The following is a 27,668-nucleotide window of genomic DNA, read 5'->3' as shown; positions in this document are numbered from 1 at the left end:
AGTTATCAGTACTGATACAGTTAGCTGCTGTCTTACGTGCTCTTATCCTACTCATGTTGATCTTTCTATTGAAAATCTTCACTCATTTTGACACACAAACCAATGAAGATAATCCCACATCAACCCCAGTGTTAATGATACCCAATGCAGGCGCCTTGGCATTTTGCCAGTCTACGCCTACTTTTGGATAATCAACATCAGTGCCTTCCTCATGAACTGACGCATGGAATCTGCATTCATTTGGGAATGGTGATGACAGAAGCCCTAGTTATTGACTATTGCCTTTTTGAACAGGTTCCAAACTGAGAAGCTCAAAACAGCAGGATAAATCAAAGTGTATCCACTTTCGAGCTGTACCTTTCAGATCATTCTAAGGTCAAATTCCATAAAACGGATTTCAAACCATTTTTGAGCCAGTGAATCTGGATAGTTGCTCACATTAGAGTGCTGTGTCTGATGCTGTCTTTCCCTTTAAATCTTTTTTTCTATTAATTTCAGGCACGTGGTACTTTCATGCAATTGATTTCTAATAATGTCACTCTTCCGGAAACTAATTTTCCTTTGAACTAGCAAGGAATTTATTTTTAAAAAAAGCTACACTAGTGCAATGAGATCTCAGGTAATAATTGGGTTTTATTATTTTTTCATTGACTTGCCTCCTCTGTGACAGTAATTTTTAAACTGGGGTTATCCAGTGACAGTAAAAAGCAGGAATTTGCAACTCTACGTTTAAAAGGAACTTTAGTATCACATTAGTGTATTGCATGCCAGGATAACATTGGACTTGACCAATATTCCTCTCAACAAGGCGGCTGACAACTTCCATTGACTTAAATATGAAGGCTGACTGCTTAAGTGAGGTTATGGAGGCATCATGCCACAATCACGCAAGAGTTCACACCCGTAATGGAAACTGTTAACTATGCTGTTACCTAATTTTGAAAAGAGCACATTATATAGAGTTGCACAGCTGTGTTGAATGCTGATTATCTTTAGTAACATGAAGTAAATAGACATTCCTCAAAAGACTCCCAGTAAATAAACATCAACAGTTACAATGCGCAATAGTGTCAATATAAAATTATTTATAGTCATTGAGAACTTGTATCAACAGACAGCAGTCTTGAAAAATTGTGTAATAGCCACCTTTCCAAAATTAATTTTAAAGGCTTCCAAATGCAAATCCAAGTGTGCCATAATCTCCGTGCTGTCAATTGAACTAGGCTTATTGTACTATATGATAGTTCTGAGTAATATAGTCCTGAAGCAGTTAAAGCCTGCAGCACAAGATCATGACACTGTCCTAACATTTTGTTGATTGCTTCTCACGAGAAAAGGAGGCTCCTATGCATAACCGTGTGTTATTTCAGTATGTTCATACAGCTGTTGATGAAACATCTTTGTTATTGCACTTGGGTGTCTTCAAATGTCGTGACAATGAATTAACATGCACAGCACACATTACAAATCTGTCCTGAAAAATCTTTCCATGGAGCAAGTGGTTAAAGTCTGGAATACACTGCTTGAAGCAATGATGGAGACAGGTTAATTAAAACATTCAAAAGGGAATTATACTGTTATCTGAAAAAGAACCTGCAAGGTTATGGGAGAAGGTAGGACAATGGCACCTAGCAAATCACTCATTCGGAGAGCTGTGCAGATATGATGGGTTGAATGGTCTCCTGTGTGGTGTTGTGTAGTTCTGTTATTCTGAAGAAATTCACTGCTGCAACCTGAAAGTCACATTTGTCAACTTCCATCAACTCTGAAATCCTGACCCTGTGAAATTCTTCCGAGAAACAGTTTCCATTTTCGTTATTGAAATGCAAATTTGCCAGATTAAACAACAAATGTTGAAAATTCTCAATAGGTCTGACAGCAATTCTGGAGAAAGCAACTGCTAATATTTTAGGTTTGTAACCCTTGGTCAGAAATAGGAGAAGCAGCAGTTTTTAAGTAGGGAAAGGGTTAGACGAAAGAATCAAAGGGAAAAGATATGTGTAGTTAGGTAAACGTCAAGTGAGATTTAAATCAAACAAAGTAATAGTAAAAATCAAAACAAGATGGTGATTGCATATCCTTGAACTGCAGATTGGAAAGCATTCGTGCCACCAACAATTGTCATGCAAAACAAATGGAAGCAGGGGTTATAATTTGGATTTGTTGTACTCTGAGTCAGAACAGCTGAAATGAATTGTTTTGTTAAAAAATGAGGTGGTGTTCCTGTGGATTGCACTGAGCTTCTTTGGAGAAAAACAAAGACAAAATGTCATTGGGATGGGGGAGGAGAATTAAAATAACAGAAACTCAAAAGATTGCCAAGTGAACTTTCTGCTGGCTATTTTGTTTGTATTTCTGGTTGTCAACCTGCTCAGTATTTTGTTCTAGTAAATATTCAAATTATTGTAACAGCGACAATAATGATAATATGAGCTAAAACTAAATTCAGTGTGAAATTGTGCAGCTTGTGTGAGTACATGTACAATGTATTAGTTTTAGGGGATAGTAACCTTTCTGCTCTGACATAAGGCTGGCTGACAAGTTGACAGTGGGAAATGAAAATGAAGTGAAAGAAATTTTAAGTTGCAGGTATGAGTTGCATGGGAGTATCCAAAAAACAGAATTCCCTGAGAGAAAAGCGATGCTAGTGAAGCCAAAGCAGAAATTGCTGGAGAAGCTCCGTGGGTCTGACAGCATCTGTAGGAAGAAAGCAGAGTTAACATTTCAAGTCTGGTAACTCTTCTTCTGAACAGTGATGCTCGTAACGTTGTTGGAAAGACAATGGCCATGTTGTCACCATCATCATAGGTCAGCACTGTTACATACCAAGGATATGGCAGGTTTCAGCTTGCAGCTGGGCAATCATCATTAGGTGTTCTCTGCTTCATGATGTCTGTCAGCTTAGTAACAGATGGCATGTATCTTGTAGCTGACCAATGCCCTCCTGAAGACAGTTCCCTGCTGGTTGTTTCCTGCTAAACATATCAATACCTGCACATAACACTTGATGAGAATTTGACAGCCCCTGACAGTACCACCAAGAATCTGACAACCTGTGATTCGTGCCATGACACAGAAACATCCAGAATTATAATGAGTCTGGTGTTGTGACATATCATCATGCCATTAATGTTGTTGCTTTCGTTTTCATTGGTAACAGGACCCCTTACAAATGCTGATCCTCTGCAGTGCATGTCCATTGTGTAGTTGGATACGTGAGAGTGCAGGCAAGTGAGTAGAGGAACCTCTGCAGTTTCACCAGTTGTGTCACTCCAGTTGTTCTCTGCAGACACTGCTAAGATCAGATTGAGAAATTTATTGGCAATGGTAATAATAAGCGCAGTCAGCATGAGAATTCCAAGTGCCGAGAGGCAAGTAAGTGTCAACAAACCATCCTTGCGGCTATGAAGTTTGGGGGAGAGTTTTTGAAAGAAAGGTTCAAAATCAGGAGCGGGTTTTGATAGGGTGAATGAGGAGAAATTGATCCTAATGGTAAGAGGACCAGTAACCAGCAGCCAGCTATTTAAAGTGATAGGAAAAGGAATCTGAGGCAAACTGGGGTGAAATGTATTTATGCAGTGCATTATTATAATCTGGAATGTGCTGCCTGAAAGGCTAATGGAAGCAAATCAAGTAATAACTTTCCAAAAAGACCTGGATATATTTTAAGGCAAAAATGTGAAGCAGCAATGTGGAAATAGGGACAACTGCACAAGCACAGCGTGTAATCTGAAGAAGTGTCTAGGCCCAAAACGCCAGCCTTCCTTCTCCTTTGATGCTGCTTGGCCTGCTGTGTTCATCCAGCTCTACACCTTGTTTGCACCTATTGTGAATTGCTACAAAACATTTTTTTGCTGCAGCTGTACCATTACCTAGCAACCCTGCACATAACTTTACATGGATGTAATTGTGAGTGGAAATCCTACTCACTAATCTTCATCAATTGCATTCAAAGGAGATGATTTCTACGTTTTGATTAATCCCATACCTTCTGAAATGCATTTCCTGCCTGCAATCTTATGCTCTTCAAAATGAGTGTATAATCTAATGCCACATTTTTTACTCGGCTTTTCAGTTAGTTGTTTAATCTGTATGTGCAAGTTAGGCAGACCCAATCTAAAAATAGAAGCTACTAATTTGTGCTAAATATAAATACTTCGGAGTGAACTTTGCTTTCCTACAAAATTAGACAATCTGACACAGTACTGATTCATGTGCTACTTGTATCTCACACCAAATGTCCGACTCCTGATCTCTGAGCTGTTGAACGATAGGAACAGGAATTTGCCATTTTAGCCCTTCAAGCCTACTGCAATATTTGGTGAGATCATGGCAGATCTCTGACCATACAGGTAGTTCTTCTATAGCATGATAGTTGCATTCTTGTATGACCTCGTGCTATAGAAAATCACGTTACAGGGAAATTGCTATAGAAAATCATCATACTGCACAGTAGCAAGTTCACATTATCCAAACAGCATCCATTATTCATCAGTCAAGTTACAGCTAATGGCCTAGTGGTATTGTCGCTGGACTATTAATCCAGAGACCCGTACTGGGGACCCGGGTTCAAATCCTGCCATAGCACATAGTGGAATTTATATTCAATAAAATATCTGGAATTATGAATCTAATGTTGGTCATGATCCTATTGTCAATTGTCAGAAAAACCCAACTGGTTCACTAATGTTCTTCAGGGAAGGAAACGGTCATCCTACCTGGCCTGGCCTAAAAATGTGACTCCAGACCCACAGCAATGTGGCTCACTCTTAACTGTCCTCTGGGCAATTAGGGATGGGCAATAAATGCTGTCTGGTCAGCAATGCTGTCATCCCATTGATGAATTAAAAAAAGAAACATGCATTGTAGCCGAACTACCAGTCTTCCATAAAGTTGCTTTACCTTTCTCCCTTCATACCCTTGGTTAACAAAAATCTAACACACTCTTAAAATTAACAATTATCAGAGAGGAAGGGTCACCGAACCCGAAATGTTAACTGTGTTTTCTCCTTCGCAGATGCCGCCAGACCTGCTGAGCTTTTCCGGCAACTTCTTGTTCCTGATTTACAGCGTCCGCAGTTCTTTCGGCTTTTAATCAGAGCTCTGAGATAGAGATATCTATTGCATATTGGGGAAGGCAATAAGACATAGTGGTAACTGGGTTAATAAACCAGAGCTAATATTCGGAGGGTTCAAATTTCACCACGGCAGCAAATGTAATTTTAAATCAGTGAATATAAAGCAATTCATTGTGATTGCAAAACCGCTGCCCAATTTCATAAAAATACTGGGGAAGAAAGTTTGCTCCCCTAGCTGGCATGTCCGACGTGATTTGACATTTGCAGCAAATTGGCTTATTCACAGATGTCCTCTGAAATGGCTGAGGAAGCCATTGACAAACCACTGGAGAAATCTAATTAAAGGAATGAAATTGGACAAATCACCCAACATTGACCTATGCACTGGAAATGAGAAAGGCAAACTCAGCCCGGCTCGTCTTGTAAAATCCTCACAACCAATAAGTGGGAGCTTGTGTCAAAATTGGAAAGGCTGTCCCATCCATTTTTGAATAGCCCAGATGCTGTGGGTGTGTCTGTAGGTGTGCCCTGTCTCACTGATAGATTGGACAGATGCTGCAACGCAGTGGTATATATACAGAAGAGAGCTGCTCTGGGAGACTTCCACAGTGTCAAGAAGCTTACAGATTTTAAGGGCTTTCACAATAGATTTCGAGAAGTTGTTTCCCCTTGTGAGGGAGTCTAGGACCAGAGTTCATGATCTCAGAATAAGGGGTCACTCAGCACAGAAAAATGAGGATTTCTTTTGAGGTTAGCCATTTTAGGTAATTCTTTGTAGCAGAGGTCTATTGAGGCTGTCGTTGACAATAGTTAAGTCTGAAACAATTTTTATAATCTGTAAGGAAATCAGTGGTTATAGGGAAAACACAGAAGTGGATTTGAGGACTCCAATCAGCTATGATCGCTCTGGATGGCAGAGCAAGCTCAATGGGCCGAAGGCCTAGTTTAGTTCCTTTGTCCTGTAGACTTAGGGATGTGCCATACCTCATGCTCCATGGGCTGCAAAGATTAAAGAAATTGGCCCAGCACAATCACCACAATAGCAAAGGGAGGAACAGCAGTGGCAGACAGGATGCACTGAGTCTCCTAGCTGACAAGCAGAATTGATGTAGTGTACCCTTTGACACACTGGCCATCATTGCTCAGAATCTGGAGTAAGTCATGTGACTTTGTATCTGGTCCATAAACAGGGTTGAACTGCCATGGAGAGACAAGCCCAGTATCTTCAGGGGTTGCTGAAGTGTCATGACCCCCGATTTTCCATTGCCCCATGGGTTGATCCTCAAGGTTGAAGAAAGGGCAAGGATTCTTGATACCAGTTGGGGAACCCTGACCCCATAAGTAGATAGACGGGTGCCAGGAGGCACATAGGGAAGACACTGGCAGGTCTTTTTGCAACTTTCACTCCTGTCGCTGTCCAGGTGGCCAGGCTGTCGTGCTTCACCCTACCTGACCCTTGGAATTTCCGGCCAAGAAGGATCAACTTGTCTGTGACAAGACGACCCCCTCATGTCTGGTATGTCAAGAAGCAAATGCCCTGGGGTCACCTGACCAACCCGAAAGAGCCAGTGACCTCTGTGATAGAACAGGCTTCCTGCATTTCACAGTGAAACAAGGTAACTCAATGTGACACATTGGAAGGACAGGAGGAGGAAATCATACTGAGGACTCATGGGACCATGGCTGACAATTATGTAAACAGATGATTTAGTTTATAGAAACCTGTTTTGCACCATTCGCGTGTTTGTCCGTATCTCTGTAGGGCCTAGATGCTTTGCGCCCTGCAGTGTAATTCCTTGGGGAGTAATAAGATGCCACATTTGTGATTCTATTATGGACCAGGGGTAACAATGTGTGTACATGGTAATTGCCCACTCTGATTCCTGAGCCCTCCCTTTCAACATTAACTACTGTTCAGCTGGCCCTGTGCACAAGAGTGTAGATCTCGGGCAGTTTTCCTGCAGTGACTGTGCTAGGGAGGTGCAACACACAGACTGGATGCCCAGGGAGTACAGACTTTGTATGCCTGTGTTGCCCACATCTGGTATGTTTATGATCAATGCTCTAATGCTGTGAACGTCCATCGAGCGGTTGCAGTTGCAGTCGTGCCCCTCACATGCCAGTTGATACCACCCAATGAATTTGCAGCAACTCTCCTGAACGCAGTGTATTTTCCATGCACTTCACAGTTGAAACGACAGCGAGTGGTCCTCTGCCACTAGCTTTCAGCCTCAGTGTTAATGTAGCATTATTCATTTCCTTCTAGGTGTCCTCTAACAACTTGACCTGCCAGCACTGGCCCAGACCTCTAACGGCAGCCAGACATGTTACCTGCAGCAATGTTCCTCCCCACCTTGAACTGGCACCTATAGAGTAAAAAAAACTGTGACCCACTTCCTGAAGCACCAAGCTATGGAATTCCTTGTGCAAAGCTAACGCAGCCAGATGATGCCCAATACATTCTAATTATATTCTGTTGTTCTTAGGACCACTGGTTCAGCAAATACTGCTTAGTATTATGCACCATTTTGAAACACATCCTAGCCTCAGTGGCTGATTCATCTTCGTTGTCACACTAATTCAGGCAGTCTCAACAGATTGACAGTTAACTGAGCTTGCAGTTTTGTTTATAGTTTTTGAAAGTGTAAAGTTAATTCCGAATGTTAAACTAAATTTCAGGTTAAAGTTTACTCATCCAACACTTAAGGAATTCCCACTCGCCAAGTTCAGTTTTTAAGCGATACTTTCTTTGTGTGGCAGCCACTTTTTTTTTAGGTAGCATTCCCTCCTAAGGAAGAAAGCTTCAGTCAGCAGTCTCACCTGGAGAGGCCTGGCACGTGGACACTGGGCCAATAGGCTCCTGTCTGACTTCACCCGCAACAAATGCTTACAGATGGTGATCAAGATCTTCATGATCCCAGCCTTCCAGAATTATTAATCGGTTTCTTGAGCAGAATATTTCAGATTCATAGTCAGAACAATACAGATTTGTATTAATACTCCATTTCAGAATTGCTCTGAATCACGTTCAGAATAATCTAGATTCACATGCAAGTATTCATCTATAAAGGAACAAAGTTTTTAAGACCATAAATCCTTTAATTTAATTTTTTTCCTGAAGCCAAAAACTTTTAAAAGCTGGGTCAAATAACATCAACACGAGATGATATGAAGTGCCAAACATGCGCAGAAATTAATTTATAGCAGAAATCTGATTTAACATATTTTAGATTGTAGGGTAGAGTCTGGCCACATTTTGGCAACAAAATACATGCTTAAGCCTATATTCAACATATGAGTCGACCCTTGCATTTCTCAGTTTCCAAACGCATGTTTATAGCTGTACTCTCAGATGTTAGTCTCAAATGCTCAGCTAGGAAATACATGTTTCATGTTATACTTGCCTTTCAGTCAGCTCATGGGATTCAGTCGGCTATGGGGATCATGTTTCCAAGAAAACATGAGCGTTACATGGTACCACCACAAAGCAGATTGTGCATAGCAACTGAGGAATAGAACTGGGTCCTCCAGCAAAAGAAATAAAATATGAAGCTGATTTCAAGGTTAAAAGTCGTAACATTAGCTTCCTCAACAAAACGTGTGCTGCGGAGAGAATTCAGGGTTAGTGAAAAACTGGTGCCAGAATGGAAGAAAATGATTTCCTCCCCAGCTGCCCATGGAAGAAGCAGCTTAAAACCAAATATAGCCTCTGAACAAAATTACCGTTGGCCTGATCTTGGGAAGCACATACCAGAATGGGTCCTTGGAAAATTCAGCTCATTCATCCTGATGATTTTCGAGGAGTAGTTATCATGGTCAGATTGCCAGTCTGCTCCTACTTTTCTCTGTTACAATAGAGGTCCACATGTCTGGCAGCATTGCAATTGCTGGTTTGGCCTCCTTTTGCAGTGCACGATAATTGGGGGGGGACGCAAATTGTGCCCCCTTTTTCATGGTAGTTGCCATTTTCTGTGAAATAGAATGACCAGCACCACAGAGCCATTTTGACAACTCCTGCGAAAGGTTATTATGTAAGGGATGGTGAGAGTTTATTGTACTTTGTCACAAAATGAGAAGGATATCAGAGTAGCTGTGGAGTGTTTAGAGTTGATCAGGATGTGTTGGATCTTGTGATGAGAGGATGAGGACTATTTTATCTGATGAGACAGAGGGGTGGGTGACTGTTTGCAGCATTGTTGGATCCCTGAGATAGAGGGGGTTGGAGATGTTAGTAACGTGTGTGATAGGAGGGATGGGGGGGTGTGGTGGTGTCTGGTCAGCTTAATACCTACACGGGTTTGACTAGGTTGTTAAATTGTCTAATGTTTTCTGGGTAACCGTTAATTCAACAGCAGCGGAAAACACCAGATTTTCCAATTTAAATGGATTCTTTCAGAGGGTTTCGGGGGAATTACCCATGAGAATCTTCAACTTTCCTGGCAATTCCCTCAGAGTCTGATATATCAGCAATTCCACAGGGTCTCAAACTGTAACCTCCTATGCTGCAGAAATGGCTACTTGGTCATTAGAAAATCTGTGCTGTTATATCATCACCACAAATGCAGAATGTACGTAAACTTAAATGGACCAAATCTGCCCCAAGTCCAGCAATGACTTCAGAGTAACAGCTAGTTTGTGTGGTCACTTAATGAACCAAAAATTTTTTGTGTTGTGACAGAAGACCATGATTACTCCAAGACTACCAAAAAGCCTCTGCCAAAATCAACAGTTTCTGCTGTTTGGTTATCGGACAGAGGCAAGAACATACTTACCCATGATATTACATCAGCAATAGAGATTAAGTGCCTCAACAAACCATTCAAAGATCATGCTTATGCTGAATGGATTAGGTTGATGGATGACAGAGAGAAAGACCTGGAAATATGTCTAGTCACATGTAATGTTCTATATAGTTTCATCAGCAAATCATGGGATGTTACTAATGTACAAACAATCATGCAAAAAATGCAGAATATGCAATTTAGAGAATGGGGGGGTAAGATGATTTGAGGAGGAAGCAACACAGAAGCACCACATCTGATCTAGAATGGGCTGGCCATGATGCCATGGCGAAAGTGACTCGATAAATTCAGTAAACTCTGTCAAATGTCAAAGATGATAAATTTGGCAATTTTTAAAAGTGTTATTGTAACCACCTTTTTGAATTATATTTTATTAAATCAAGTCTAGTTATTTTAATTACAAGAGTTTTCACATTTCCAATTGGCAACAACCATATCCAAAGATTCACATTTTATACTTTTAACTGGACCTTGCTTTTAAAAGGATTGCTAGAAATTTCAAAAGTCAGTTTGTTCATCACAATCTGTCATATTTAGGAAGAGAGGGCAGCCAAATTGTTGCACTTTACTATGTGTAGTAAACTATAACAAATGACTTGCAACTCTTTTGTGAAAACGAACAATAAGTAATGTCATTTTTTTTCCTGAAAGTAGAAACAGCGACAGAGCAGTAATGTTAACAAAGTGTGAAGCTGGATGAACACAGCAGGCCAAGCAGCATCTCAGGAGCACAAAAGCTGACATTTCAGGCATATACCCTTCATCACTCTCTGATGAAGGGTCTAGGCCCAAAACGTCAGCTTTTGTGCTCCTGAGGTGCTGCTTGGCCTGCTGTGTTCATCCAGCTTCACACTTTGTTATCCTGGATTCTCCAGCATCTGCAGTTCCTATTATCTCAGAGCGGTAATGTTACTAGGCTAGTAATCTAGAAACCCAGTGTCCATTGCTCCCTTCCACGCTGTTTCAGATCCATTCGTGACAGCTAGTGTAAAGTAAATGCGTTTAATTAATAAATCTGCAATCAAAAGTTAAGGAAGGAAATCTGTCTTCTATACCTGGCTGACCTACATGTAATAACCGGGCAGCTCAGTGGTTAGCACTGCAGCCTGTCAGTGCCAGGGACCCGGGTTTGATTCCTGCCTCGGGCGACTGCCTGTGTGGAGTTTGCACATTCTCCCCGTGTCTGCGTGGGTTTCCTCCGGGTGCTCCAGTTTCCTCCCACAGTCCAAAAATGTGCAGGCTAGGTGGATCGGCCGTGCTAAATTGCCCATAGTGTTCGGAAATCTGTGGGTTATAGGAGGATGGGTCTGAGTGGGATGCTGCAAGGGGCAGTGTGGACTTGTTGGGCCGAATGGCCTGTTTACACACTGTAGGGAATCATATCTAATCTAATATAAGAAAACTCCAGACCAACTGCAATAGGGTTGACTCTTCACTGCCTTCAAAAGGGCAAGCAAGTTATTTAATTCAACGGCAATTAGGAATGTGCAACAACGAAACCAAACACTCTGCAAAAATTGTGATCAGAGATAATGGGAACTGCAGATGCTGGAGAATCCAAGATAACGAAGTGTGAAGGTGGATGAACACAAAAGTTTTGTGCTCCTGACATGCTGCTTGGCCTGCTGTGTTCATCCAGCTTCACACTTTGTTATACTCTGCAAAAATTAGCCATTTAATATATCTTGCACAAATCACAAGACATGTTTAAATTTGAGTGGAGTGATATATTTCCTTCCTCCAGTCAACTATTTATCAGCATGGTACTGATTTAAGTTTGGACATATTCCTGTGAATAAACATGTTTCCAACCCTTACTGACTAATGACGGAACTTTAAAACAAAAAAGTGCAGCACCAGACTGAAGTTGAAACTAATATATTTTATGTTGCAAAGTGGTTCAGGAAGGCGTGAGGCATCTGGTGATGAATTGCATGTAGCATTTGAAGCTCACATATCGTGAGCAGCGTGTTCATTTTTATTTTTCTTGGTTTAGTTCCACTTGCATGAGTTGTTAGGGAGCATAAAATACCTAAACATTTTGAAGCAGAAGATGACACAAGTATTTAGTGACAGAGCACAGCCAAATCACTATTTCGAGTTGCATTTGCAAAGAGCTAGCACAGGAATGGTGTGTAAGATGGCCCCCCCTACTGAAAATTGTTCTGAAGAACAGAAAATCAAATTGATTATTCAAACCACACTGCAAAAATCCTAGACCTTCTGAAGCAAGACATGAATTTTTAAAAAACTGCATTATTGATTAGGTGCTTTAACTGCAGTTTTGTGACATGTCATGATTACAGAAATCCTTCATGAAAACTTATCATCCTTAATTTTGCCACCATATCGGAAGCAGAAGCTAAAACAGGTACTTCTTCATCTGAGTTAGAGAAGGAAAGCCTGTACATTTGGCACCGACCACAGCAGCTTGTGGAACCTCAAGATAAATTTATTCCAACCTCTATCCACCATTGAAGTTAAAATATCATTCTTCAGCAATCCGCTCAGCACTTCTATGACATTGCCAGTCACTCTGTGGATATTGAATATCTGTAACTTTTGGCTTGGACGCAATGTCAGTACATCCTAATAGGGGCCGTTTTAATCTTCAGCCTTTCAGCTTCCATTGAGCAGGCATCAAATTTAAGGCTGGAAGAGTAGTTAACTGTGCAACATTTAGGAAAGTTCTAATGCAAGTCCGGCAACTGTTTGAGGTTGCCAGTATTTTGTTTTAAGTTTATATTCTTCGCAGATCTAATGCGAAAGATCCTAACCGAGAGGAACATGTCTGCAATGCATGATTTAATTGACAAAATTATAAATGCATGTTAATATGTACCCTATTTAGGTGATTTTGGGAGGAAGCAAATTTGTTACAAGTCTGTACAAAATAAGCAGAAATAGACAATTCCCGAGACACTTCCATTATTCAGTCTGATTATTGCATTCTCTCAACAGCATTCAATCACTTAACCAATTTAAAATTCAAAGTTGGTTCTCATTTTCACAGTGTGACTGTCGTTCAAAACAATAAGTACACTCAGACTGGTGTCATCCTGTTCAATTATCCTGTAGCAGTGACAGTTTATTGTTCAGGATACACTTTCCATACAAATTTAATTACCAATTCAAGTATTTTCTTGTGCAGTGCATTTTGCCAATTGCCTTTCACAATTATATTATTTAGACAATAGGAAAAGTTTCTAAACAAAGAAGTCAAGCAGTTTGGTTCATATCCGTTTTCACTTTTTCCTTTCTGTCCTCTGCCACCTCATGAGTCATTGCCATCCTGATTTGATAACACCAACTTCCATTGTCACTTGGTTAGTCTCACCAAAGGATTTATGAAAAGGAATATGTATTTCTCTCCAACCTGTCCTTGTTACGGACTTCCCACGTATAATAAAAAAGTGCAGATCCCATTCCTATGTGCCTCCATGTGCTGTGCTTACCATGGCAGACTGCATGTAGAACTGGAGAAGACAGTAGGAAAAATTCAGAATGAGCTCTGGGGCCCACCTGGAAAGTATGTGGATCCGTGGGTAACAAGTCAGCAGATAATAAGGATTGAGTGTATCTTAAGTGACTAAATGTTCTGATAATTTTATCCTCCAGGTGAGTGGAATACACACATATCATCTGCATAGAAACAGACTTTGCACTAACCAGATTTTACTACTATTCATGCTGCTATTTTATCTAAATCTGTCAGTTTAATCCTCTATTTTGTTCTCCATCACATGCTTGTCTGTCTTCTGCTCAAATGCAAATCGGTGTTATTTGTTTCAACCACTCCCTATTGTAAAGTGCCACATTCTTGCCACTCTTTGGTTAAGGAGTTGTTAATAATTCCCTATTTGAGTGAATAATCTATTGTGATTCGTACAGTTTGGACATCCCAGTCTCCCATTTCCAAGGGAATGAAACTAAATGTGTCTGGTTGCAGCACCCAAGGCCTGATTGCAATCTGCTCCACCCATGTCCACATTACTGGGTTGCTGTGACAGTAATGCCCCCTCAATACTGTTGCCCAGAAATGAACTGATTCCAATTACATTAGCAATGGTTCCAAAACAAATGGATTTTTGTTTAGTTTCCTTTTCCTGTCTCCCTCAGCAAACATGTGTTGGTTGTGGAGTTGAGTGCTGGAAAGGAAAGTTGGCGCGACAAGTATCAGCCTTTCATACCATTAATCTGCTGGAGCTCAGCATTAATTTGATTGTTGCATTTTCATTTTTATCTTTTGTCCTAACATTGGGATGTGTGTCACCAGTGAACGTGTATAGTTAATAATTTGAGGTGATTTTTGCATCTGACGTTTACAGGTATAAAGGAAAGGTAATTAAAATGCTAGGTTTTAAAGATTGCCAGAGCACACCAAGAAATGGCAGGTCAAGAGAAGGTTTTTTTTTAAAAACAAAACATAGTTGGAACAAAACCGAAGAGAGTGATCTATAAAATAACAGATGGGCTTTCTTAATTGAGCAACTAGAGAAATGACATTTGCAGTGCTTGCAAGAGCAAGGGCATGCTAGAAAGATGTTTTTGTTTGCCGAATTAGAGCTAAGTTTGCTTAAAAGCATTTAATAAATCCTGAAAAGTTGTACAACCTATTTATATTATCACATCAAAAAAATTATAAATGAGGGTCAATCTAAGCGCATCCCAGAGCATGCTACTTCACTGGAAATGTGGGGAACTTAGGAAAGTTTTCTGTCAGTTTTTTGTGTGTGCGCGCTAAGAGTTAGTTGCCTTTTGGTATTTGTGATTTGCAGGTGACTGTAAGGAAGCTAGCCAAAGTCGATGACAGTTAGAGACACCTGCATTGTAAGCAGACTAAATACTTACGTCAGGCAGGTGAATCTTGATCTCTGTTTGAATTTTTGAAGGAACAGGATCCTGAAGATTGCCTGGTTTGAAATAAACAGAAGAATCTACTGTGGTCCTTTCAAGGCCTTGTGACCAAAAAAAGTAGCAAGCAGAGCTTGAAAAGTAAGATTAACACATCTGTAGTCAAGGGATGGAAAAGAAAGGATTTTCTCTGATTATTGGAGTTGAGAAGAATTCTCCTGAATACTGTGACCATAATTATTTGCAAAAGTAAATAACTTAAAGATTGATTACTCTTGGGGAAAGTAAACCCAAGTACAAGTACATGAATAGTTGTACTTAAACCATATTGATACTTAATAGAGCTTTGAACTAACTGCACAGAGACCCATGTCCAAAAATCACCAAATCACCCTTTATTTACTTGTGCACTGTACACTGCAGCCAGCTCGGAGTCAGTCCCCTGAACCAAGGAGATTCTAATCCCCTGGTTCTATTGGTCAGCCGATGCTTTCCTGTTTGGCCCAGGTTAATAACCCCAATGTAAGACCTTAGTCAATGAGGTCCACCTGGTCCCAATCACCACAACCTGTTTTGTTTGATTCTCGTCTATACCATTAAATATTTTAAGTGAGGTCTTGTGGTGTATTTCTATCAGTTAAATTGAAGTGTTTGGATTTCTCTAAAAATACTATTGGCCTCTAACCAGATTGTTGTTTAGTAATAGAAGGTTCTGGCTGAATTATTGAGGGAATGATTTTGGCATTGGGGACTTTACTCTGCCTGTTCTCATGTTGCCAAATTGTAATAGTGACTGCACTTAAAGTACGTAATTGGCTATAAAGGACACTTATAAAGTGCTGCAATGCACTGTATGAATGCTAGCATGTTTTTCTAGCTATCTGCCTCTTTCTTTTGATCCACCTTAATTTCTAGCTTCACACAAGCCTCGTGCTGGGTTTATAAGCTGAGCCATTTAGGTGAGAATGGAATGGGGTATGAAATGATGCTTCTGAGGATTTCATTGACTCCTGACTCTGACAGGCAGGTAGTATCCATTAGGAATGTTACTTCTCACAAAGTATGTGACAACAGCAGAGAAAAGAGAATGTCTGCCAACAGACGGTTGGAATCTTCTGACCTTATCTACAAGGTGCTTGTACCAACTAATCCATCACAAAATGCTACAATAATTTTGAATGTGTTGTAACTATGTCAATACTGCTGCCATCAATAATGACCTCAATTTTCTGGCAGGAAGATGACGAGAGACTCATCCGAGAGATTCAAAGTGAAGCTGAAAATGAACAAAAGAAAAGGATTGGAGGTGAGTTATATGGAAATTACAGCACCAAAACATGTCTCTTGGCCCAACTCCTGTTGGCGTTGCTGTTTCACACAAGCAGCCTACCACACTTCACCCTGTCTGCATAACCTTTGTATATTTTTCCCCCTTGTGGTGGGTGTTTTGGGTTGTAATTATTTTTGGTTCAATTTGAATTTGTAGCGGCAGAACAAGAGTGACAATTTCATAGATAATTGAATGGTATAAAGTTCCCTGACACAGGTGGCACAGTGGCTCAGTGGTTAGCACTGCTGCCTCACAGTTTGATTCCAGCCTCGAGTGACTTGTCTGTGTGGAGTTTGCACCTTCTCCCTGTGTCTGCATGGGTTTCTGCTGGGTGATCAGGTTCCCTACCACCGTTCAAAGATGTGCAGACTAGGTCAACTGGCCATGCAAATTTGCTCAAAGTGTTTAGGGATGTGTAGGTTAGGTGCGTTAGCAATTGGAAGTACAGGATTGCAGGGAAGGGTAGGGGAATGTTTGTGGGTGGGATGCTCTTTGGAGAGTCACTGTGTGCTTGTTGAGCCGAATGGGCCTGTTTCCCCACTGTAGAACTGTATGACTCTATTTGAGTATCTCTTCTCGAGCCAATCTTGGTCGGCTTGTCTGACTTATGAGAAGCACCAGTAGGTTTGATTCCTGACCAAAGTACCTAAACGGATGTTACAGGTTTTGCTAACAAAATTGCCAGATTGTGATTAACTTAAACACCAAAGTTTAGGCAGAATTTAACTTTTCCATCAACTTGCATTTCAATTAAATTCTTTTCAATGATCAATTAATACTCAGTGAAGTTACAGAAATTATAGTGCAAAGGAATGTGGTGTCATTCAGTTTTAAATAATCTGAAGCAGAAGTACACTACTTTAAATGTTGAATCTGTGGTAAATAAGCTTATTTTGCACCATCACATCAGTTGTACTAACAGTGCTAGCAAGCCTGCCATGTCAACTAATGAATACAATAAATTGTAAGATGCTCTAACAATCAAAAACCACTTTCTGCAAATCCAAATTTAACTGTTTCAGCCTTTGTAGTTCACAATGCCCGTAATTTGAGCAATTGTGTGTTTTTCCCTATCTTTTTACTTTGTTGGATGATGGATATTAATACTTGTTTCAAGGAGCATACTATCTCAAAATACTGCCCCACTATGATGTGTTTTATTTGATTGACTGTCGTATAGAAATTATTTTTGATTTTGCTTTCATTGTTGAAAGGATAGAACTTTGTAAGATCAGTATGCAGTGAATTTCTGATCTTTATGGTGATTGAAGATAATTACACATTAGACGATCCTTGAAGGAAGTCAAGGAAAATCAGGATAGTACCCCAACAGCACGAGATATGAGCTAAAATTTCTATTGCAGAGATAAAAGTGTTGATAATTTGTCCAATGCTATGTGAAGGAATTGGTGCATTTATTTGCCCTAATGCTCCATTTTGATTAAACATTAAAGGTGAATTTTTGAACTTTTTTTAATGAGCTGTGTAAGTACTAATTCCAGAATTATCCAGCCAGTTGAAACTATCAGTTCAAAGTCATTGCGTTTTGGTATTCTGCTTTTCAGAAGAGTGGGCCAGAAGATTATTTGAGACATTCCTTAATCGTCTCAGAACTAATTTATTTATTTGAACATCCCGTATTTGATTGAAAACTATCTGCTGTCTTACAGGAATTTTGTGCACTTACACCAGCTGAAGTGTGCGATGGTAGTAAAATTGGGCAGCATTCTGAAGGGCCTCCTAGTCAAGTATTAAAGGCTACATCCTCAACCTGAGATAATGTCGACTTCAGACAGCTTGAATACAGAGGATGGGGGTCGGCAGGCACTGACAAGCTAGAGCTCTCTGTGATTGACTAGTCAGTCTGACTGATTAGTTTGATAGATTGATGAGTAGGAGTTTTACCTTGGAGTAACAGATGAGCAGGGTATATTTGTGTAACATAGTCTCTGGCCAGTAATTTTTCCATGTTTAAATCTGCATTACCAAAGAAAAATAACAGTAGTAACTGGGCTTCTGTTCTTAAAAAAAACCTTGTTTAGATGGAAAGTAATTGGCGTTTTATAAAACTTTTGCCGAGGGGTGTAGGGGAATTTACACTTGCTGTTTATCCGTGTACCGTGAGTTTGCTTCTAAGAGAACTAGGCAATTTAATGATTACAGTCATTAAATTTTGCAATCATATGTCTGAAAGTTTTTCACTCATGAACTGTAAAGAAAACCGCTTAACTTAGGATCAGAAGATTGAGTTCAAGCCCTTATTAAGAAATTCGAGCATATAATTTGAACTAGGCGCTCAGTGCTGTGCTGGGGAGAGTCATGCTGTTAGAAGTACTGTCTTTCAGATCAGACACTAATCCCCTCTCTAGCCTCTCAAATGGGCAATAAACATTCTTTGCTACAATTGTGAAAGAGTGGAAAACGTCTCCTGTATCCAGGCCAATTTTGAGCCCTTAATCAACACTTAAAAAGACTGGTGATCTGACCACAACATTACAGCTAAGGGGAGCCTTGCTATGTGCAATATAACAGTAAATGTACTTCAGAAATAATTAAACTGTCGGAACCCTACAGTTCAGACAGAAGCCATTCAACCTAACATGACTGTTCCAGCAGTTTGAAAGAGAGACCCAGTTACTCCCACTGCCTTTTTCTATCCCATGATCACTTCTCTGCAGTAAATGTCTTTGGGTATTTGTGCTCTTCAACTATTTATCCAATTCGTCTTTGAAAGATACGACTGAATCAACTTCCACCACCCTTTCAGGCAATATAGTACAAGTCATCAGTGTTTAAAAATAATGACGTTGCCTCTGGTTCTTTTGCCAGTCACCTTCAATCTACTTTCTGTGGTTGATGATCTTTCCGGAAATGAAAGTGTTTACTCCATTAACCCATACCTGATTTAGACTTCTGTGCCCCAAGGAGACAACCTCAGACTCTTCAGTCTCTGCACATAGTTCCAGGAATGAGGGCTTCACCTATTCCAATATAAATTTTCTGCGCCCACTGGAAGGATTTTACATAATTCTAGTGTGGTGCCCAGAATTGAACAGATTTCCCATCTAAGACTAACTAGTGTTTCATAGCAACAAGGGAATGGTAGAGACAAACAAAAACTTTGTATCTGTCTTTACGCAGGAAGGCAATTAAGTTATCCCAAAAGTTCTCAAAAATCGACAGAACTTAAAACAATCAATATCACTGGATAGGCCCCACTTGGAGTACTGTGAGCAGATCTGGTCACCACACCCATTGGCCTTGAAGAGTGCACCATTTAGTTTTACAAGAATGATACTTAAAATTTGGCAATTATATGGACGGATTATATGTTTTCTCTAGAATTAAAAGACCAAGGGCAATCTGATCAAAGTCTTCAGAATATTAACAGGTAAAAACAGGAGAGATAGATAAACTATTTCCACAGCTTGGAGATTCAAGAACTAGGATACACAGTCTGAAAATTAGGGATAGACCATTCAGAAGATATGTTACAAAGCATTTCTACACACAAAATGTGGTTTGGAACTCTTTCACAAAAGACAGTTGATGTTAGGACAATTGTTAGTTTTAAATCTGAGGTTTTTTTCTTATTAAGCAAAGCTATTAAGGGATATGGACCAAAGACAGGTCCATTTGTGGTTAGGTCCCAAAGCAGCCAACATGTCATAAAACAACAAAAGAGGTTCAAGGGGCCAAATGACCTATTGTTATTGTTATTTTCTTACAAGGTAAATGGGAAACTGCTAAAACTAAAAGCTGGTAAGCCCCTTGACACTGCCTTGCATTTGAGGTCTTAAAAGTAGTGTCTAGAATGCAGACATATTAACCGTATTGAGCATGATCTTCAAAAATTCCTCAAATCAATAGAAAGTCCCAGGAGAATTGGAGAAATGCAAACTTAATGCTCAAACTCCACAAAGGAGTGAGAATGAACACAATAAGGCAGCTAACCTGACGGAAGAAGGGTCTAGGCCCGAAACGTCAGCCTTCCTGCTCATCTGATGCTGCTTGGCCTGCTGTGTTCATCCAGCGCTTCAACTTGTTATGTCAGAAGGAAGTTGCTGGAATCTGTTATTAGGGGTATTTAGAATATAGTCAAGCAGAGTCAGGATTCTTTTATGAAAGGAAAATAATTTTTGACAAATGTATTTGGGTTCACGAGCTTGATTGCTGGAATTGAAGGAGTTGCCTCATGAAGATAGGTTGATCAGGTTGTGTGTATACTGTTTGGAGTTTAGAAGAATGAAGGGTGATCTTATTAAAATATACTCAGATTGGCTAAATAATGCAAAGAGAATGTAGCCCCTTGTCAGGCAATTATGGAGCCCTTACCATATGGAAACAGGCCATTCAGCCCAGAGTCTACATTGACCCTCCAAAGAGCATTCCACCCATCCAAACCCCCATGCCCTATCCTATCCCTGTTAGCCCGCATTTCTCATGGCTCACACACCTAGCATGCACATCCCTGGACACTATGAGCAATTTAGGATGGTCAATCCATCTAATCCCCTCATCTTTGGACTGTGGAGGGAACTGGAGCACCGGAGGGGGTAACCAATACAGACACAGAATACCACACAGACAGTCACCCCAGGGTGCAATTGAACCCAAGTCCCTGGCACAGTGAGGCAACAGTGCCAACCCTGAGCCACTTAGGTGCACAGTTTCAGAGTAAATAGTCTCTCATTCAGAGAGAGTTGAGAAATTTCCTCTGATTATTTAATTTGGAATTCTCTACTTCAGAATAGGGGAGGCTGAGTCGTTGAATAGACTCAAAACAGAGTTAGATATTTGATCTTAAAGTGAGTGAAGAGTTTTCAGGTGCAACAGAAAAGTGAAGTTGAGGCCATGATTGGATCAAATTTAATTTTATGGAAGCAGACTTGGGGGATCAAATGGCCTTCTCTTGTCCTAATTCTTTCTGTTCTTGCATTGCCTCTCCTGTCCTTGCACCAAATGGCTCACTTCACATTTCTTGGTATTAAATTGCATCTGCCATATGTCTGCCATTCCACTTGTCTGTCTTACATCTTACCAACATCTGTTACTATTCTTCTTACTGTTTACTACATTTCCAACTTTTAAGCATCAAAAGGAGCAGAGTTCCTAATGCTGACCCCCTGGGAACACCACATTATGCCTCCTGACTGCCTGAAAAATGATGGATTCCCCATTACTAGTCCTTTCCTCTCCCTTAACCAGTGTTGTAACCATGTCAGTTTCATCTATGGGCTTTAATTTTGCTAATAGACCTATTATTACCTATTAATGTTAAATGCCTTTTCAAAGTTTATATGTATATCAGACATGCTACTCTCATCAAACTCTCTAATCCATCTGTGTCAGATGTTTTTTCAAGTCTTAGTCTCCTCCAGTTAAGTATTTTTACCCCTACTTGTAAATTGTCCTTTTCATATTCATTCCAAACCTGGTGATATGATCACTGAAACATAGTCCACTTGCACACTCCACCCTTCAACTAGATCTAGCACTGCTTCTGTTAGGGTAGAAATGCACTGATGAAGAAAGATGTCATGTATACATTTCAGAAATTCCTCCCTTTTTCCCATTATACTGTTACTGCCCTGTTCTGTAATAAGGTAATCGAAGTTCTCCATTCTCACTACTTTCTAGAATTTACCTACAAGTGCTCCAAACTCTCAGAATCGGATGATCTATAGTATGCAGCCAGTAGCAGAATTGCTTCTTCCTATATTGTCTAATTTTGATTAAAGAGCCCCTGGTCCCTCAACTGCATCATTACTTTCCAATTCTGTTATACTTTATTTGATTAATGTTATTACCTACCATTTTTTTCTTCCCTATCTTTCCTGAATATTGTATAGCCACATAAAGCTCCTAAGCGTCTTGCTTGAGCTAGATCTCTTGTTGCACTACATCAGTCCCTTGTGGCCCTATATTCCTGCAACTCACCAACTTTATTCACCATGCTTCGTGTATTTACATGTATGTAGTCCAGAACACATCTTGGCCTGCCCTGTATTTGACCCCTTCTGAACCGTTCAATTTCTGAACTGTTCTCTAGTGTTGTTCGCCTCTCTTCAACCTCATTGGTTCTTTTCTTTCATGTTTCATCCTGGTTCTAATTCTGTTGCCAATTTTTTTTAAACCATTTCTCCACAACATTAGTTAACTGTCCCACAAAAAACATATCCTGAGCTCACAATGGATGCCTTTCTACTGTGAACAAGCACTTGCTAGCCCAGTGTCCCAGCGGTCCAAAACCCTTCCTGCTTCATGTTCCTCCAACTGCCCTGGCCTTATACAGTTATTCATATATTCACGAATGCATGAATAATACAAAAATTATAATTTCAGAAGTCCTGCTTTTTTCAAGCTCCTGAAACTGACTGTGGTACTTTAAACCCATTCCCCCTCATGATGATTCCTATCCGAATGGTGACTCGTGGCTGTTCTTTTTCTCCCCGCTTTTATTTTGTAACCTCTCAGTCACTAAATTTTGGGAGATCCAGAGGGGTCATGAAATATCACAAATGCACTCTCTCACTCTCTTCGTCATGATGCAGGATCAATGTATTGTTTGTTTATCTCGTAACAAGAGCAATTTCAGTTTGCAGGGGATGTAAAGTTTATTTGAGGGATTCTGAAGCTGATAAAATATCTAGCCTGAAAGCTCTAACTCTGACCATGTATTCTCCTGCGAATGCCTGCTTTCTAATAGAGTAACAAATTTTCTGCTTTGGTCATACCTACTTTAGAGCAAGCTGTGAAAAGAATTGGGCCTCCTCCAGAGGATCCTCCTCCCAAGAATGCAAGAATTGAAGAAAGAGGTCAAGCAGTGCATCCTGGAGTGAATTTCAACCGCAATGACCTTCCTCGACCAGCGCCAATGATACCCGAGTTTCCCCCTATCCCAGCTGTGCCCCCTCATCTGCAGGTCCCCTTTCCACCGCCTCCCTATTTTCACTTCAACTTTGACGCTCTGCAGCATATTAATTTTGAGCATGAGTACCCAATGCACTTTGGCCCGCAGCCCTACCACCGGCGTCACCGCCACCATCATCACTATCACCATCGTCACCATCATCATCCTCCTGAGCCTCCACACCACCATCATCCGCCACACCATCATCGTGACGGTCCCCATGGACACCCAAATGTGCCGCCGGTTTACCAGCCACCACAGAACCATATGATGTTCAACTTTGTACCGGGACCAGAGCAGCGTAACCTTCGATGACCAGCATTGCCCCTGTAGACTTTCTTTTGAGCCAAAGAGACCTTTGGTGTTTGCTGTTTGCTGAATGTTTAAATGAAAGGCCACAGATAGATTTACTGTGTAAATACTGATCAAATAAACCATACTTTTTTTCTTGCAAAAGACAGATTTTTGTTCTGTTTTTCAGAAAAAGAACAAAATTTTACTTGGGTACGTATGAAGAATTAATAAAATGTTTGCTTTACAAACAGGAAGTCCTCAATTTGATTTCAAGGCCTGGTGTTTACTTCCAATTCACCAGTCAGAGTTTGTTGGTCACAGTGCCGTGACTGGAAGTGGATTAACGCAGATCACACATCCATCTAGTGTCAGAAATCCAATGTGCTTGAAGGCGATCATTAAAAAAGAATGGTAGCGTAAGTGACAATGTTACTGCCTCATAATCTAGAAGCCAGACCAATGCTGCAGTAAATGGGTGTAAACCTTATCACGGAATTTAACATTCATTTAATTAATAAGTTTAGAGTAAACAGCTAGTCTCAATAACTGTGTATATGAAACTACCAGGTTGTCTGGCAGAAAAACCTATTAAGTTTATGGCCTTTTAGGGAAAGAATTCTGACATCCTTACCCACTCTGGTGTACTTGTGGCATCAACAGTAATGTGCCTGTCTTTTAACTGCCCTCTGAAGTGGTGCAGCAAGTGTTCTCAAGGGCAGTTAAGGTTGAGCAAGAAATGCTGACTGTGCCTATGATGCTAACATCCCTAACTTGATTAAAACCGAACCTTCTAAACATGCTCTTAAAGCATTGGTTCTATTCACATAATTGTTGAATGTGGATACAGAATCTAATGTGCTGAGCTCCCCTGATGGCTTTGTGGGCAAGTATAGCTTCTAAAATCCACATAGAACTAAGAAGGTCTTTGGTTCCATCCCTGATTAACCCAGCACGGAACAATCTTAGACGATCACAAACGGAGAATGCTTAGTATTCTCAGAACTGCACAGTGGCTCAGTGGATAGCACCACTGCCTCACAGCCCCAGGGACCCGGGTTCGATTTCTACCTCAGATGACTGTCTGTGTGGAGGTTGCACATTCTCTCCATGTTTCCTCTGGGTCCTCTGGTTGCCTCCCACAGTGCAAATCATTGCAGGCTAGGTGGATTGGCCACGCTAAATTGCCCGTAGTTTCCAGGGATGTGCAGGCTAGGTGGAGTAGCCATGGGAAATGCAAGGCTAGAGTAGTGGGAAGATCTGAGTGGGGTGCTCTTTGGAGGATTGGAATGAACTTGATGGATCAAATGGTCTGCTTCCACACCGTAAGGATTCTGACCTAATAATCATGTAAACATTATTTGATGGCTAATGATTAATAGTCCCTCAACTGGCACCGCACAAAAAAATAAAAGTCATAGGATTAGCTGAACTGAGAACACCTGAAATTCTGTGAGCATCTCAGGAAAGATGTGTTTCATGGAGCTTAACACAGAATTTGCCAGAATAATACCAGGACTCCAAGGGTTAAATTGCAAATAATGTTAGAAAAACTGGGGTTATATTCCTTAAAAATGTAGATGCTCAAGATGCCACAGTCTGATCAGCTGTGATCTTATCAAATGAAAGAGCAGGTTTGGAGGTTCAAATTGATTGCGACTACTTCTGACCCGTACGTATATCGTTATTCAGAAATAGTGGTAACATGCAATATTATCTTTTACAAGTATTACATTTTGAAATGTGTAAGGAACAAAGCAAGGATTCTTTTTGCTTTTCTTTGCTGACAAGCCCAGCATTTGTTGCTCATCCCTAAATGTCTTTGATAATAGAGATTAGTTAGTTTCACACAGGTTTCCCAATAAAATTTCAGTGGGATTCCTGAGAACTTAAAATGTTCGTCCAGTGAGTATCATGACATACCCTGGTCTCTGCTGAATAACTTAACCATGGCTGAGTCATAAGTAAAGTGCTTCAGTACTAATGGATTAAGGTGTATAAGGTTAATATCTTTGTGAATTTACACTCTTGTTACCACTCTGTGATCACTGCCAGGATATGGCACACCAGTTTTGATCAAACCTTTGGTCAACTGACCTCCTGTGTGCCTTGGTGCCAGAGTTTATTTGACAATTCCTGTGAAACAACTTTGTTATTTAGATTACTTAAAGGTGCTGCTTCAATGCCAGTTTGTTTGAGCGTATGGACATAACACACAATTTTGGTTTTTACCCAATGTCATTATAGCTGAAAAGCCAATGCTCATTGAAGCAGGTATTGGGAATTTGTTCCACTTTTTATAAAATGAAATGCTGCCTTGAGGTGAATGGCATTGATTCAAGTGGAATGCTTCAAATTTGAGATGTGCCAATAGTAAGAATTAGCTTGCTGTTTTCTTGGCAGCTCTCTTCCAAGAGTGCTACCCTTAGTCTGACTGCAATCACAGTCGCCATGGTGATGATTTTTAGAAATGTTTTGGAAAAGGACCATTACTGAAGAAATTTTCTGGATGGAATTTCATTGGCAAAAATAAGAATGTCAATTTTGATATTGGAGAGGAGGGAGAAATATGTCTTTGGATTTCAAAAAGGTCACAGCACGCTTTGGTCTGTCATTGAAGAAATCTCCACATGGTGCTTGTTTCAGATTTGCTTTTGATTGTCAATCCTCTATACTTAGGGAAGATTTGACATGTATCAGACAATAAGCAATGCCACAGCTGAGCCTCCTCCAATTTGTAATCTGAATGCACATATCATTTCTTCTGCATCTGCTACTTCAATATAAAGGGAATGCTGTACACTCAAAGAGGCTGCTTTCTGATGAAGCTTTGAACCAAAGTATGTCTGTCCTTTTTGGGTCAAAGATCCTGCTGTTCTATTTCAAAACATAATGGTAGTTCTCCTCAGTGACCTCAAAAATATACCTTCATCAACATACACCATTTAAAGCATCTAGTTGTCAATACTGTTTGAGGGAACTTGCCATGTGCAAACTGGTTGTTTCCTATTGTACGACAGTAATTACACTTCAAATATTTAATTGGCTGTGTAGTGATTCAGGACTTGTTAAGGTCATTGAAAGGTGTTTTAAAAAATGCATGCCTTTTCTTTAATCTCCTGTGGTTGGTCGCTTCAGCTGAGGCCCGCAGAGTCCTCCATTCCCACTAACTGGTCTATATGCTTGAGGAACATCTGTGTTTGATCTCTGGTTTGTAATTGCTGATGTCGCAGAGTTACAGGGCATTAGTTTTCTGGGGTGAAACAGGTTCCCATAGTTGTAGAATATACCATGTTGGTTGAAGACATGATTACTTGCACCATATCAGCCCAAATCTTCACATTCCTAATAAATGAGATTATTTAGCTTGCTCACACCAGAGTTTCACAAAGTTTTTCCCAATGTGACTCCATTCTGAGGCTGGAAAATTATTGAATTCCCTTGGTAAGCAGTGTAGGTAGAGGATAAAATCTTTGGGAGCTTAATCTGTTGACCATTGTTGCCTTAGCATTCGTGATCCCAAAATTTCAGTCCTCTTCCCAACTTCATTACCCAACTCCTACTTTTGGAGATAATAAAGTGTGAAGCTGGATGAACACAGCAGGCCAAGCAGCATCTCAGGAGCACAAAAGCTGAGGTTTCCGTTCTAGACCCTTCATCAGAGAGGGGGATAGGGTGAGGGTTCTGGAATAAATAGGGAAAGAGGGGGAGGCGGACTGAAGATGGAGAGAAAAGAAGATAGGTGGGGAGGTATGGAGGGGATAGGTCAATCCAGGGAAGACTGACAGGTCAAGGAGGTGGGATGAGGTTAGTAGGTAGGAAATGGAGGTGCGGCTTGAGGTGGGAGGAAGGGATGGGTGAGAGGAAGAACAGGTTAGGGAGGCAGAGACAGGCTGGGCTGGTTTTTGGATGCAGTGGCGGGAGGGAAGATTTTGAAGCTGGTGAAGTCCACATTGATTCCATTGGGCTGCAGGATTCCCAAGCAGAATATGAGTTGCTGTTCCTGCAATCTTCGGGTGGCATCATTGTGGCACTGCAGGAGGCAGCTTCAAAATCTCTCCTTCCCCCACCGCATCCCAAAACCAGCCCAGCTCTTCCCCTCCCCCCACTGCATCCCAAAACCAGTCCAACCTGTCTCTGCCTCCCTAACCTGTTCTTCCTCTCACCCATCCCTTCCTCCCACCCCAAGCCGCACCTCCATTTCCTACCTACTAACCTCATCCCACCTCTTTGACCTGTCCCCTCCCTACCTCCCCACCTATACTCTCCTCCCCACCTATCTTCTTTTCTCTCCATCTTCGGTCCGCCTCCCCCTCTCTCCCTATTTATTCCAGTTCCCTCTCCCCATCCCCCTCTCTGATGAAGGGTCTAGGCCCGAAACATCAGCTTTTGTGCTCCTG

At 40.7% G+C, this 27,668-nt stretch overlaps 1 protein-coding gene across 1 annotated transcript in view; it reads left to right on the top strand.

The window, feature by feature from the left end:
* rnf216 (ring finger protein 216) overlaps positions 1 to 23,433 on the top strand; it is a 191,603-nt gene extending 168,170 nt beyond the window's left edge. Inside the window, exons 16-17 of the mRNA XM_048552721.2 lie at positions 15,971 to 16,040; positions 22,811 to 23,433. Coding sequence (XP_048408678.1) covers positions 15,971 to 16,040; positions 22,811 to 23,292 — 552 coding nt within the window. The 3' untranslated portion in view covers positions 23,293 to 23,433. The remainder of the gene's footprint in view (positions 1 to 15,970; positions 16,041 to 22,810) is intronic.
* Positions 23,434 to 27,668: the final 4,235 nt, after the last annotated feature.

This window comes from Stegostoma tigrinum, chromosome 23 (genome assembly GCF_030684315.1).
Source record: "Stegostoma tigrinum isolate sSteTig4 chromosome 23, sSteTig4.hap1, whole genome shotgun sequence".
Classification (NCBI taxonomy): Eukaryota; Metazoa; Chordata; class Chondrichthyes; order Orectolobiformes; family Stegostomatidae; genus Stegostoma; species Stegostoma tigrinum.
The sequence above is the reverse complement of the archived record's forward strand: the minus strand, read 5'-3'. Positions and strand labels throughout refer to the sequence as shown.